This window comes from Halichoerus grypus, chromosome 7 (genome assembly GCF_964656455.1).
Source record: "Halichoerus grypus chromosome 7, mHalGry1.hap1.1, whole genome shotgun sequence".
NCBI lineage: Eukaryota > Metazoa > Chordata > Mammalia > Carnivora > Phocidae > Halichoerus > Halichoerus grypus.
Window position 1 is genome coordinate 149,591,690 of NC_135718.1, and position 14,961 is coordinate 149,606,650.

The 14,961-nt window shown below is 56.4% G+C and overlaps 1 protein-coding gene and 1 long non-coding RNA gene across 10 annotated transcripts in view; one reads left to right on the forward strand and one right to left on the reverse strand.

Annotated features, from left to right (window-relative positions):
• Positions 1 to 782: 782 nt before the first annotated feature.
• NOS1AP (nitric oxide synthase 1 adaptor protein) overlaps positions 783 to 14,961 on the reverse strand; it is a 288,491-nt gene continuing 274,312 nt past the window's right edge. For all 9 annotated transcript variants that reach the window (XM_078078430.1, XM_078078427.1, XM_078078428.1 and 6 more), the window contains 4 exons: positions 11,171 to 11,337; positions 9,647 to 9,826; positions 2,570 to 2,735; positions 783 to 1,206 (listed from right to left, as the gene is read on the reverse strand). In XM_078078430.1, the coding sequence (XP_077934556.1) occupies positions 812 to 1,206; positions 2,570 to 2,735; positions 9,647 to 9,826; positions 11,171 to 11,337 (908 nt within the window). In that variant the 3' untranslated portion in view covers positions 783 to 811. The remainder of the gene's footprint in view (positions 1,207 to 2,569; positions 2,736 to 9,646; positions 9,827 to 11,170; positions 11,338 to 14,961) is intronic.
• On the forward strand, positions 11,346 to 14,585 carry LOC144382632 (uncharacterized). Its single transcript, XR_013449987.1, has 3 exons — positions 11,346 to 11,478; positions 13,660 to 13,797; positions 14,322 to 14,585. It is a non-coding gene; the product is annotated as an uncharacterized LOC144382632 (long non-coding RNA).

Genomic DNA, 14,961 nt, shown 5'->3' on the forward strand with positions numbered 1-14,961 from the left:
TCCCAGCATCCAGGCAGAGGGGCTGGGCTTGCAGGCAGGAAGGGGGCAGGGCTCCCACCCTGAGGAATCCAACCTATATCATCTGTGGCCCCTTTCACTGCACGGGCCCGACCGACGTTCAAATCCCAGTCTCCCTCCGAAGCTGGAGAAAATGTCCAGATTCAAGTCATCCAAAAGCTTACCCGATGTGACACATCCCACTTCCACGCTCACACTGAAAGCACCGGCCGGTCCCTCACCGCCCGGAGCACTCAACATCTATCATCTCCACAACTGCCTAGAGAAGGAATTCCTTCCATAAGGTCAGGGGAGGGTCAGGCAACTGGTAGCATCCTGGATATCCAGACAGACGGGACCTGAGCGGCTACCTGATGGTTTTCCTTCGCCGTGGGGACCACGAGATGGGGCGGGAGGGGGTGACCCGGGCATCCCGGGCCGGGACAGAGCAGAGGAGCCTGATGAAGCAGCCCGCCCACAGCAGGTCCTCGGGCAGCCTGGTGGTCCCCACGAAGGACCCTCTCGAAAAGCGATGGGCTCTGGAGGGCCCTGCCCTCCCCTCCCAAGTCTCACGTGGGAGAGAAGGGCCCATTCACCTCTGGGAGTCCCAATGCTCCCCCTTCGTACCCTCCAAAGCAAAGTCCTAATCCCTCCCTGAAACCGCAGGCTCTCCGGGGCCCCTGGCTGGAGCCAACGTCGCTCGTCCTCCGGGTGCTCACCGCCCTCCGCCGCACAGGCATCCTCGGCGGTGCGCCCGGCCCCGCGGCCCGCCCCCCGCCCCCCGCGTCCCTCCGGCCCCTGCGCCCCGCCCGCCCTACACGGCGATCTCATCGTCCAGGCTGTCGCCCAGCTCCTGCCTCGGCAGGACGTTCAGCAGGCGTGGCAGCTCCTCCTGGGACCACGAGTCGCGCTCCTCGCTCTCGTCCGTGTTGGACTCGTACTCCGAGGCGATGCCCGACTCGCGGAACTTGAGGAGCTCCAGGCCGCCCAGCAGCGGGCCCGCGGGCGGCGGCAGGAAGCGGAAGCACTCCAGCTTCACCAGGCAGTCGCGCCTACCTAGGGGGCTGCCGGCGGGGTGGGCCAGCTCGGCCAGGCCCGCACCCGGGGGCGGCGACGGCAGGTCCTCCGGCTGCGGGGTGGTGGGGTCGCAGAGCACCGGCAGACCTCCGGAGCGGAAGGTGATCTCCAGCAAGCTGTCCTGGGAGCCCACTGGAGGGGGGACAAGAGCAACAGGAGGCCGGGTCAGCAAGGCGGGGGGACACGAGCTGGGTCCAAACCTGGGTCTAAACCGAGAGGGCCAGAGCAGGGTCTCCGTAAACAGAGACAGAAGCCCAGAGAGGCTTCCAGCGGTGAAATGCAGTGGCTGTTCCCAATCTATACCTTTGTGCTACTTTAGCAAGAGCCCCAGCCCTGCCCAAACCTACTGATCATGACCTCTACAGGTTGGACTTGGGAATATTCATTTTTTTTTTTTTTTTAAGATTTTATTTAATTATTTGACAGAGAGAGACACAGCGAGAGAGGGAACACAAGCAGGGGGAGCGGGAGAGGGAGAAGCAGGCTCTCCACTGAGCAGGGAGCCTGACATGGGGCTCGAACCCAGGACCCTGGGATCAGGACACGAGCCGAAAGCAGACGCCCAATGACTGAGCCACCCGGCTGCCCCGAATAGTCATTTTTTTTTAAAAAGCTATAGGGGATAGTCTGAGGGAACTACTGGTCTCATAGGAAATACATTCGTTTTGCAGTCAGACCCGGGAATCTTGGCTCCACACCTTGCTGGTCCTGTAACCCTGAGCCAGTGACTTCACCTATTGGAGTCTGTCTCGTGTACAAAATGGGCGTAACAACATCTACGACTACAGAGATTAGACGACATCATGTCTGTGAAACTCTATCACAGTTTCTGGCACGGTCGATGGCCAGTGGCTACGTGACTGGCACTTACAGGCCACGGATCAGCACGAGGAAGGCCTGGACATGTGCTGTCTTCTAGCACTCCCAGGCCAGCCCAGAGGCGGCTGGGCATCTCAGGCCGGGCGCCAGGCAACCTGTGCCATGAACCAGTACCGCTATCCGGCCAGTTCTTTTCTGCCTTATCCGCAGAGTAGACACCTGCTACCAGCATGTTCTATGCTACAGCGCGGGGGAGGGTAAACTCCCGTACAGTGTGAAGTCTCCCACCGAGCTCCCAGACAACACACAACAGGTGCTCAGTATATTTCAACTGGAAAAGCCCCCGAAGAAAGAAATAGACTGCCTTAGGACGTGGAGTGTCTGAGCCCCTTTCGAGAGGAGCCTGGATAACCATGTGGCAGTGAGTCCCAGGGACATTCAAGGTCAAGTCTAGACACTGGACTAGAAGGAGCCAAGATCCTCTCTGACTCTGCCGTTTCATAATTCCATGAAGTGTACGGACAGGACAAACAGAGCCAGCCGCCTCTGTTTTCTGCTAGAACACCAGGGCAGGGCAGGGGTCTAAGAAAACCCCACCAAAAGCTTCAGGGAAAAGAATGGGCGTTTTCCAGCGCCTCCCCGGAGGGAGGCGAGGCTGGGCAGGGCCCCCACTTACTAGCATTCTGTCCTGACAGCTTCAGCTCCAGCTCCTGCACCTGCCTGACCAGCAGAGACACATGCTGGAGCATGTCCTTGTTCTGCAGCAGGAGCTGGTGCACGCGGGCCTGGGCCTCCAGCCGCGCGGCCGCTTCAGCAGCCAGCTGGTCCTTCAGCAGGTGAACCTGCAGAGACGAGGTGGAGAAGACAGGACAGAGAGGAGAGAGGGACATGAATACACCCAAGAGTCACCAGGGTTCGGCTGGGACCGGAGACACCTGCCATGTTCAACTCAAGATAAGGAAGCCCTTCCGGGGCAAAATGGGCACTTGGGCTTGGAATTCGGAGAAGTAGCCACAAGAAGCTGGGTCGCAGGCCCTGGGCGTCTCTCTGTATGTCCTGAGTGAGGGCCGCAGTGTGTCGCTCACCGACCACTCAGGGCCCAGCACCCAGAGCAAGAGGTGCGAAAGAGCCGAGCCTCAGCCCCTGCGCCCCAGCCCTGTCAGGAGAGCTCCTTGACGGCTAACGTGTTCCCGCCACATGGAGGGAGGAATCTTTTTCTCATCATATCTTTTAAAAGAGAGAAACAAACGGATATGCGGACCCATTAGCTAAGAAGAGTGTCACGGCAACCCCCGACGTGGCCTTTCCTCTCCCCTTCCTCGTGCCCGCACGTAATGGGAAGCGGGAAGCCCCACAGAGGCCCTTCACTCTCGAGGGGGTCATAATAAAGTCTGTCCTGTCACCTCTGGGCGTGCCTGACCGTCCATCCCCTTTTCGTTTCCCGTGGCACCTAGGACGGTGCTTTACACGTGCTAGGGGCCGAACGTTTGCTGAGCTGAGTTGGTTCATAGCAGGGCCTCCTCCCACAAGCCGGGAAGGGTGGCAGCAAACAGTTTACAGAGCCGCCCTCTGTGGGAGGAGGGGGACCCTCATTAACTGTCTCTCACGGCGGGGGGGGGGGGGGGCAGCCGGCAACATGGCACCCAGCGTGCTCGGGGCTGGGGCGGGGGGGGGGGGGGTTCTGTTCTTGGTGCATAATTGGGTAGAGAGAAAAACACAGCAGGAGGTGGGGGGGGTGATTGTATCAGGAGCCTGGCTTGAGGAAACTGAGTCACAAGGCAACAATCATGTTCACGCCCATGTGATTCTTCCACTAAGCGGTGGATAAAGGGGTCTCTGTGGAGGGTTTCGGAAGGTCCCTGAAGAAAGGGAGCTAATGAATTTGGCCTGGACCAAGGCAGCTTGCGGGAAAGAGGCTTCCTTGGACCAAAAATACGGTGTGGACAAAGGCAGAGGCAGGCTGACTGGGGTGAGTCAGCTGGAGGCTGGGAGAGGAGGGAGGAAGGAGAGGGGACGAAGAGCTAGCTGACTCTCTGGTTCAGACAATAAATGCTCTGGATTTCTGAAGAGCAGTTTGCTCCGAAGAGATGCACATTTTACCAGGGAGTAAAAGACGGTATCCACCCCAGGGTCTGGCCAAGCTTGGCCCAGGGACCTGCCAAGCCCAGCGTCTGCCCCTTGCAGCCGCCAGCACTTGAGAACCACACTCTCGGATGCGGCCACTGCTTCCCTCCTGGCAGATTTGAGGACCTGACCTTGCAGTTGGCTCTGCTTCTAGGTGGGAGCCACTAATGAGATTAGTTGCCACTTTCCATTAGTGGTTCCTAAGGTTGGGCCTTTCGTGCCCCCGGGGAAGGATGCCTAAGGAATCTAAAGTAAATCTGTCCTCCATGAGGTGCTGCTAAGGACACAACTGACATTTTGGTTTAGAAATCAGCCTCATTTGCTGCCTCATATCAACTAAGGAAAGATCTAGAGAGCGATGAGAAGAGGGAAAGAAGCCACAATAATATTTTAATCTGGGTATCAGATGGTGGGTGGCTGTTAAGCCTTTATCTTCTTTGGAAACTGAGACATGGAGATATTTCACCTGAGATGCGCTCCCCCCTCCCCCATCTTGCTGGTTCTGAGAAACAGGACAATTGCTGTGGGAAGCCCCCAGAAATGCACCGCCCCCCGCCCTCGGGGAAGGGCCAACCTTCACCTTCCATCTGTGAGTAATGTAACTGATTCCAAACACAACTATCATTGAAAGGAATCTACTGAGCAGGCAGAATTGTAAATTATCCATTTTCCATTTTCTTTGGAATGAAACAGAAACATTAGCAAGAAATTTGGAACAAAATTTTCAATGCCTATAAGCAGAAAAAGCAGAGAATTCTATCTCCTGCTAACCGGCATCTACGGAGGGCTCCCTGCACGCAAACCATGGACTCGGATCCTTGCATCTTGCATGTGGACACCCCAATAGAACAGGCCAGTTGAGAGCACCAGACCAGGAGCTGGAATGTTCCAGTCTGTTGGTGACTCCCTCTGCAACTGTAGGTCATTCCCTTCCACCTGGACCTCCCTTTCTCTAACTCTCAACTGAGGGGCCTGCCTAGAGGCTCAGGCAATGTAGAATTCCAGCACGAGGGGCCATTCATCAAAGGCTCACGGAAGAAAATCCCTAGATTCCCACTCTGACATCAGAGAATTAGGACTGGGGACACAAGAGGAGTCCCCTCCTGCAGAAGCTGGGGGGGGGGTGGATATTGGGAGCTTCATTTGCAGGTAATCAAGTTCCCCATGGTAGAGTGCCATCGATACAAAAAAGCCGGCCCTTGAGTCAAATGTTTCTACCCGGCACTAAGCGCCATGAAAAAATGCTCCTGAGTCTGAGTGCTCCTTGTGCAGATTCGATCAGAATTTCAGCTTTGCGAATGCAGAGTTATAACATTTCAGGTGTTTTCGAACCCCAGGAATGCAAAAGCACACACTGCTGCCTAAAGCCAGGCTAACGAGCCCCTCGGGCTCTACGGCCGTCCAAAGTGGCAGCAGGCAAGAGGCTCAAGCCACTCTCCGTGGCAGTGTGCGCCCCTGGAGAACCCACACCAGGCCAGGCTGAGACAAAACGGCCTGGACTGTTTTAAATTGGAGGCAATGTAACAGTCCCTGGGTTTTGCACATGTAGCTCTGGCCTTGGAAGCACCAAAATGAGGCAGTGTTATTTTCAGCCTTGGCTTGGGCAGGCTGCTCTACCTCTGTGTGCTTGTTTCCCTCAATCCTAAAACAAAAGCAGACACCACCCCCTCCTGTCCTACCAGAGGGGACAGTGATTTGTATTCAGCATGCCGTTCTTTCAAAGAACGAAACCCCTTTTGCAAAAGTAGGCCTTACTAACTTCTGAGAAGGTACGAGTTAGCTTCTGCTTTCCAGAGCTATGGGCGTCTTTGGCAAGGACTATCCCGCTCACAGACGAGGTCAGAGGCAAGGCCACAGCCGGAGTGGAGGAGCTCATCCCTGCAGCCTCCAGCTCTGACGCCCACCCTCAGCCCACCCGGTGGCACCAGACCACTGCCCGCTCGCTCTCCAGCCTACTTGCCTGGACTCCAGCTCCTCCGTGAGAAGTGGGGGCAGGGCCAGGCTGAAGTTAGGGAGCAGGCACATGGAAATGGCGTGGAGAGAACCAAAGCAATTTGCCCGCCCCCCCGCCGCCCTACTAGACACAGAAGCAGAGGCAGGCGGCGCTGTCTCAGCATGCATAAGGCAGGGCCCCCGGGGTGCTGGTGACTGGGAGAAGCCAGGGGGACAAGAGCTAAGTCTCGGGCCTGGAAGTGGGGTGCGGGAGTGCGTTCAGGGCTGTTCGTCTAACTACAGCGCACACGATCGCGAAGCATAAGTAACCCATCACTGGTTTCAGGATAAGCGCAAGGAGCAGCAGGGAGAAGAGGGATCTCTACGCAGCAGCGGCGCACTCACAGGCTGAGCCCACAGTTGGCAAGCCATGAAGGAATCCGGCCTCCTTCACTCCTGCCAGTCAGCCGCGGTGCCCAGGCCAATTCTGGAGCTCGACGGGCCCAGCGTAAGGCCATGCAGGTGCCGGCGACCACCCAGCTCTGGCTCAAGGCTTGGCTATACGGTCATTCACACCCTTGAACTTCTGGCCCAACTCAACACAGGAAGCCGGGGCAGCCAGGCAAGCCTCATGCTGGGTCGGGAAAGTGGTCAGAGGGGGCTTGGGTATTCACTGCTGACACGTTCAAGTCTGAGCTAGAAATGTTTAAGAGTGGTTGAGCAACACCTTTCCCCTGTACCCCTAAGGCCAGGGCAGGCTCCTCTAGACCAGCTCTGAACCGATTTAGGGAGAGGCTGGGAGAGATCTCAAGGTCTTAGACCAAAGCAGAACGCCACAAAGGAGAGAGATCTAAGCCCGGGCCCAGGATAACAGCAGAACGGGAATAGCCTATGACAGTAAATGGGGTGGGGGGGAAGGGTGCATAAATAATGCAACAAGGAACCCCAAGAGTGCACCTGTTTGCAAGATACTCTGTATCCTTAGCTCTACCTTAGCTCTACCCAGGAGGACTTGGATGCTCCCAGAGGAAAGGAAAATGCGTTCCCACCTGCAGTGTTGAGCTCATAGCACAGCCCACTGGAATTCAGTTTAATGGAGATGAAGAAACCTTGCAGTCTGGTGGCAATAGAGTTTGACAAGATGACTGAAAGCTGACCTCATGCTGGACACTGAGATCAATCCCACCACACGGAGAAACCAAGTATGCCAGAGCTGATCTATTTTAAATGCACGGAAGATGTCAAGAAGACCTATTAATCCACCTCTGTCTCCTATATGATTGTTGTTACCCAAAGACACGAACACTAATAAAAAGCCCTTGGATCAAGTGCGACAAAGAGAATGGGAGAAGGAGGAACATAGAAAGAAACTTGGAACAGGAGAAGGGCTTAGGGCTGAGTGTGCCGGAGGACACAGGAGCCGAAAACCGGGCAGCAGAGAGGATGCCACCTGTGGGTCTGCCCACAGCTGCTCCTGGGGATGGCAGAGAGCGGGAGAGGCGTGTGTTCAAGAAGCGATCTTTGCTCTCGAGGTCCTGTCTGACTGATGATCCTGTGAGTCCCTGACCCTACCCGTCATCCCCCCAGGACTGATGCGTTAACGCTGGCCTCCCAGTCACGTCCCTGCCTGAACCAAGTGCCAACCAGGGCATCACCAATGATCGGGAGTCGGAGGCTCAGGGCTCCCAGCCCGTGGAAGAGGCTGGGACAGAGAAGGGCTCATGAAGTGAACCGCAAACACCGTGCTCTTCCCTCCCCGCCAACTCCCTGAGACTCACTCTCCTCGAGGAGAGAGACAATCAAGACAGGGCAGGGTTGTCCCACTGAGACAGAGGCCTGATTCTGTTCCAGAGAACCCCTCTTAGGGTTTCATGCTGACGGTGGCAAAGCCGTGACAAATTCTGGGTCTTGTGGCTTTGCGGACCGCTTCCATAGACCGCCACGACAATCTTCTTGTCGTGCAGATTATAGACCTGCGCACCGTTTCTCTTCAGTATTTAGCAGTGACTTCAAATTCAAATGACTCTCCGATAATATCCATCATGAATATGCATCAAGCCCTTTCTTAGATAAATAATAATTACTTGGCAATTGATATGCTGAAAAAGAAAAGTATTACGGCTGGAGAATGGATTTGTATTCAAGGGGAAACTTTCGGAAATGATGTGAGTCGTGGAATGGCCCTGCGCTGGGGCACTCAGGCTTTGTGCTCCTGTCAGCCGGCATCCCAGGGAGGAGGGGACTCTCGGGACTGCCACATGGCCATTAAGGAGATGAGATGAATTCTGCTATTTGACAAAGAGCAGTGATTTCCCCCCCCCCCCCACGTATAAGAGGCCATTAACGGCATTCTTTTTGTTGCTGTTCTGGAAACACCTGCGAACACGCCTAGCATTAGCACACCACGTCCTTTTGTTTCATGGTCAGAATTTCTTAAAAGGCTCAAATCATTTAGGAGCCATGCCTCACCGATGCTACGCTCTCCAACCTGGCTGCAAAAGGCCTCCGTGAGCCTTGTGCCTCAGGCCCGGTCTGTGTGAGACCATGTTAGAAGGTCTTCTCAAGAACTAAGTCACAGCAGATCCTGCTCTGGGCAGGCTGCCAGTGCTTTCTCAAGGTGCACATATAGGAAAGGACAGCTCTGTCCAGGCGATCGCTCCACCCAAGGGCCATGAGAAGAGTAAGCAGGAGAAACAATGGGGATCAATAAGCGCTCCCCAGAGAAGTCTGCTCCCTGTCATTCTAGAATGCAGAAAACCTTAGAGATCAGCCTGGTCCCACAAATCCAGAAGGCCAGTACATGGAGCTGCCTTTCTAGATCGCTCACCACCCTCCTCGCTGTCCTCTTCCCCTCCCTCCCCCAGGTCCTGACCCATCCCTCAGGCTCAGAATTCAGTCTATAAATGGTACGCGCGATCCTGTCCTCACTGTTCCGATTGGCTACGGCGAAGATGAAGTTCAGATGCATGAGTCCCAAGGAAGATGTGGACAATAACGCCCTCCGTGGAAAGCAAGCAGAAGGAATCCCTGCCAGAAGCAGCAAGGGGAACCGGCTTCCCCCTCCTCTACAAGGCAGCAGCCTGACAAGCTTTTGGGGCTCAAACAGCACTTTTCTCCTGAGATCAAAGCCAATCCTCACGTGGCTCAAATATGGCCCGTAAGGTCCTATAAGTTGGATCCCGTTATAGCAAATTCCGAGGCCAGGATGCTGTCACATCCTGCCTGGAAGAAGCAGAGCGCTGATGGAGGGTGGGAACCCATGTGGACAAGGTAGGCAGGACGCCACGATGGTCTCTGCACAAAGTCGTATTTCAAGCTCTTTCAAGACCAGTTTCACAAAGTCACACCTGTCCTGACTCCAGAAGCATCCCTTCCCACCCCAAATGCCAGGAAAATGAGGCAGGAAGGGGAAGGTGGAATTGGGTGCATCTCGTTCCTTGGTGAGTTCAAGTCCTTAATCCAACAATGTCCAGCCAAGCCAGCCAAGCCCAGCTCAGAGCAGGGGATACACGAGAAACCAGAATGTTTCCTTCCAGTCCGACTGCATCCCCCCTCCCCCAACAAGCAATGGTCCAACAGCGTGAGCGATCCCTTATGGCTCCCTGGGTTTTACACCTGCCCCTTGCCCCTCGCTAGGGAAGGCGCGTCAAGCCCATGAGAGTGGAGCCTGAGAGGGAGGGAGGAGGTGGAGGAGAACCTGGGCCACAGCCACTTGCGTCTGCGTCTGCTGCTGCTGGAGGAGCTGCTGCAGAAGCTGCATCTGGTGCTGGCTGGACAGCGGCGTCCCTGGGCCCCAGCCTGGGGGCTTCGAGGAGCAAGAGGGGAGGAGCATCCTGGGCGAGGCCGCCAGCACGGGTTCCTGGGGGTGGGGTGAGACCTGGAGGAGAAGACAAGATGGGCGTGACCCCAGGCCGTGGCCGCTCTCCAACACGTGGCACGGACACGGCCGGCGTGAAACGCTGCATCCCTAGTGGAGGTGTGGATAGGACCCTGGGCCGGGGCCACCAGGCAGGCAACGCTGCCGGGACCCTCAGTAACTGACCCAACGTGATGGAGGCAGACGGTGGGTACCGGCCTCTCATGCCGCGTCCAACAATAACCACACCTGGACTTCGGGGGGCTGATCTCTGGGGAACCTAGCACCCACCACCCCGTTACGAGACCGGGAAGGGGGAAGCTGCCACCTTCACTCTGCTGGGTCCCTGGGGCTCCCTCCTCCAGGGCTGCGTGAGGGGGGCCACTCCAGCCGGCCCTGCCTCGCAGGGAGAGCCGCTGGTCTGGACAGACCCTCTCTGCAGGCTGAACGTGGTTTCTGTGCCGTCTCCCTCGGCCTCCCTCCTGGCAGGTGGGAACTGTCACTAAGATGGCTTATGTGATCCATAAAGTAAGTTTAGGGAGAGACGTCTTGTGTCTGGGAGCTCTGCTGCTGGCCCTTCCTCAGACAGGAGGGAGGGAGGCACCCACTGACCCATGGCTCTTGTGGTTTGCGGCGGGCACATGACGTCAGGACAGTGTCAGGCAGACGATGGGCCCGCACCGCCCGGAGACAGGCTTCTCCCGATGAGCCGCCCGTTGACCTGCACCAGAAAAGGCCGAAGCCCAACAGGAAGGCGAGGCAGCCAGGATGCGGGGAGTCAAAGGGGAGGCCCGCTTCTCAGCCTTCTCCTCCTGGCTTTTCCCTTGTGTCTTCAGGTTGGAATGTGCTCCCAAGTTCTTAGTGTCCCGGTCTGGCTTCTACCAGGAACTCCCTGGGAGCCCGGTCATCTCAGCTGTAAGACGTGAGGCTGGAGTTGATGATGCCCGAGGTTCTAACCCCCAAGGGGCCAAGTGCCAGCCTCAGCGGCACCGGCGTGTGGGCGCGCCCCAGCAGTCGCTACCTCCAGGCGGAGGCCGCCCGAGCGAACTCCGCTCCGGGGATCCATCGTGGCGCGTGAGGATTAGCTTTGCGCAGGCACCAGGCTGGGATGTGGAGCCACGGGGGGCAGGACTGCCAGGGAGCACGGCCAGGGAGCACGGCCAGGGAGCACGGCGGGGCCCCCGGAGCGCGACGCTCGTCAGGTGTAAGCCAGCGGCATCGGCACTCGGCCCCTCTCAGAGGAGAGGAAACCTGCTCTGTCACTGAAGCTGACCCCGCACGGGCGAGGACGTGACTCTGACAGTGGCTGAGGCCACAGCCCGTGTTGCTCCGGGAGGCCGTGTGCATGCGCCGCCTCCCACCTACCTTGGGGTCCGGGTGGGAGCCTCCTTCCTTCCTGACGGCATCAAGATCTGTCACACCTCGGCTGAATTCCAAGACATCATTCCCCGCGAGCGGGACCTCCACTGCATCGATGTCCGTCTCCTCCGCGGTGGCCGTGGAGGCCCTCTCGGCTCCAGGGAGCTGGCGGCCTGCAGGGCGACAGAGGGAAGGGCAGGGCGCCGCCAAGAACAAGGTCCTCCTCCCTTCCTGGCACTTCACGTTCAGCGACGTCAGGCCCAGAGAGCACCACGGCTTCCTGACCTCTCCACCCGCCCTTCATTCCCAAACCGGTGAGATGTTCCTATTTACTATCTCTTCAGAGTCCAGAAACAAAAATGAAGTTTCCTTGAGGCTGGACGCCACTGCTTTGCCAGGTTGGCATGAAGTCAATATTGACAGGGTGCAGGGGCTCAAGAAGGGAGGGGGTAACTGTCACCTCGACCTCCTCTGAGCTCAGGAGTGGAATCCACCCAGGGACAGCGCCCTGAACTGGGAGTCCAGAGATATGGGGGCTCCCCAGCCGTGCCCCTGGCGGGCTGTCACACCAGGGGTAAGTGGCCCCACTCCCAGGGCCTCAGCTCCGACAGCAAAATCAGAGGCCGAGTTAGATGGACAAGGAAGGGTACGTGACAGAAGAATGAGGCCGAGGAGACCTGAGGTCCCATCTGAGACGGGGGCAGCCCCCTACCCCTCCAAGGCGAGCCGGACTCTGACCTTGTCACCAAGCACAGAAGTCAGGAAAGGGGCCTGCAGGAGGCAGCAGTGGGGACAGAAGGGTGACAGAGGGGGTGGCTGGGTTTCAAGTCTTCTCCAGTCTGTCCACACTCCACTTTTCACCTCCCCACTGAAGACAGCGGCTTCACTCAGCATGTGTGTGGAAGTCCTGCTATTTCTTATTTTCCTTCATTCCCTGTTCTTATTTCTTGATTCTATAAAAACCTGGCCATTCCTGGGCATTTCCTGGGAAGTATTTTTCTTTCTCTACATCTGGAATTAAGCTCATTGCTACTGTACTCAAATAAGATTTCTTAAAAGATTTCAGAGACCAAGCACCACGTGTAAAATGGAAGAGGTTCACGTCAGCAGGAAATACAGAGAGCCAATTCCCTCCCCGAGCAGCCAGGCCTTAGTTGTCTGAGGGCCTGCCTCGGAGAACAAATAGTTCTTTTTTTTTTTTTTTTCTTAATATTTATTTAAGTAATCTCTATACCCAACATGGGGCTTGAACACCACCCCAAGATCAAAAGTTGCGTGCTCTACCAACTGAGCCAGGCAGGTGCCCCTAGAACAAATAGTTCTAACAGGTCTTCCTATGCAAACCACGTGAGTCAACTGGGGAAGCAAGCCTGGTTTTCAGAAAGCCAACAGGGTGCTTGGTTTTCCTCCCAGCTGCTCCAGGACTTGGGACACGGCCCTGGGACAGGGCCTGGCGGAGTGGCTCTGCTCCTCTGTGAGGCAGCAGGCGGGGACACAGAGCAGGCTGCTTCCCACCACACCCCTGCGCCCAGAAGTGACCTTCCTGATGGTCGGGAGGGCTAGCCTGTGAGACGAGGGTGGACGGAGAACTCGTGCCTACTTCTCCACAGGTGGATGGGCTAGACTGTAAGCATCGGTTCTCTGGGCCAGTGTGGAGATGAACAGGGTGAAATGCATGTGTTTTGAGCACAAATGATTTCCCCCAGTCCCCAGGAGAGGCTCAGTCCCGCAGCACTGTGCATCCACTTGTCGGCGTACTTGACACCTGGGATTGGGCATGCCTGGCCTTCTAGTCCAACCCCCCCAAACCCCTCAGTCTTGAGGCCAGGGCTGGGTCTCATTCATGTTTCCCAGGGCTCTGGTACGGAGAAGGTATTCAGTAAACACTAACAAAGGAAAGAGTGTCATGATAGGTCAGCGAAACAGAGGAGTGGGCTACAGAAGAAGGCTGCCCCCGCCGGCCCCCATTCCTGGAGTCCCTAATACCGAGGACACAAAGCGTTTGGAGATGCCCAGGCCAGAAGCCTGGAGGGATCAGAAACTCTCTCGGGTTCTTGCTCTGTTTCTGAGGGAGTCACAGACTTCTCGGCCATTCCCCAACCCAAGGCTGAGGAAGGGGAGTCACAAGCCACAGGACCTGCTTTCTGAGGGACTTCCTGCCACCCCATGGGCTCTCTGATGATCACCTCTGAAGTCCTGAGCTTGGACGATGGCTAATGGGTGAAAGTCAGGATGGTAACAGACCTGTCAGAACAAGGAGGGTAAAGCTGGGGTAGACAGAATGCCCTGGATGCCATGCCTGTTAGCGTATGGGATAAGGCAAGATTTAGGGGGCGGACCCACAGCGAATGGTCTTCCTCAGGTCCTGACAGACAAGGGGGGAATATCTCGTATTTGCAACTTTCCTGGCATCAAGAAGCTTAAAGGACCAGAAACGATATGAAAAACCTTCTAGCAAAACCGGGAAACTTAGGAGATTGGGCTGTGTTTTCAAGGCTTCCCCAGCCTGATGGAGGAACCAGAGACCAAGGATGCAGCAGGAGGCCGTGTCCCCTCAGAGGGAGCTATCCCGGATGCAGGGGTAACCCGTGCAGAGGGGAGAACACCTGGAGAAGGAGTACCAGCTACGGCAGGTGAGGAAGCGGTCCTGGGGAGGGGAGGGCTGGGAAGGCGTGCTAGGTGGGGGAAAAGATACAGAGGTATTCACTGCCGACGGCTCTGTATGGAGGGACCCAACCAGGGAGAGTCAGGATTTTATCTTGAAGGATTGAAAGCAGGTGAGTAATACCAAAGGGTTTTCATCCTTTCAAATTTCACCCTAGAAATGATGTGGAGGACAGATCTAGAAGGGACAAGATAGAAAGCAACACTCCAGGTGAGAAACAGGAAGGCGTAGGCTAAGAGGGTCACAGTAGCAGAGGAGAACAGATATGAAAGGTTTTCAGGGCACAGAAATCACAGGACAGGGTGACAGACTAACGGTGGTGGGGGGAGATAGAGCGGTGGGAATAGGGAGGGAGGGAGAGAGGAATATGCGTAAAATGAGTTTTGAAATTTCTGATTTAGGTGACCTGGTAGGGACTGGTGCCCTTTAGGGAAATTTCGGGAGGAGCAGGGTTGTGGGTAAGACAGAGTTTTAAACCTGCTGGAATCACAGGGTCTGTAACAACCAAGTGGAGATACCCATCAGCTGTTGGGAGAGTTCAGGAAAAAGCTCTGGTCTGGAAATAAACATCAGTCGAGACCACGGGGGAAGTCAGAAAAGAGCACAGGGACCGAGCCCAGGAGAAACGCAAAGGATGTTGGAAAGCAAGTAGCAGATAAAAAAAAAAAGGTTGTGCGTGCATATGGGGTGGTGCCCCAGAAGCTGGGGTGGGGTGGGGGCGGGGCGAGTGCTTCCTGCCCCGTGGTGAACTCGGCACAGAAAGGCTGGTTCAGGTTGCTAGCTAGGGGCCTCAGTGACCTTGACTGGTGGTCTCCGGAAGGGCTGGCAGGCAGCAGACACCACATCGCTGGAGGCTGGAGGGATAACGGCCAGGATGCGGGGACAAGGAAGAAGCTATATGAGCGCAGATAAATCTGGCAAGAAGCTGAACGATGAGGTAAAGATAAGGCTGGGGGAGACGCAGGGGCAAGGAAGGCTGGATTTGGTTTTGTTTTGATGATGAGAGAGGCTTGACCTTATCTGTCCACAGTGGGGAAGAAGCCAGCAGCTGCGGAAGACTCAGGTGACCCCTCGGGAGAGACAGCACTGGTGGCCTGGTGCTCAGGGAGAAGCAAGTGAAGAGTAATCCTGG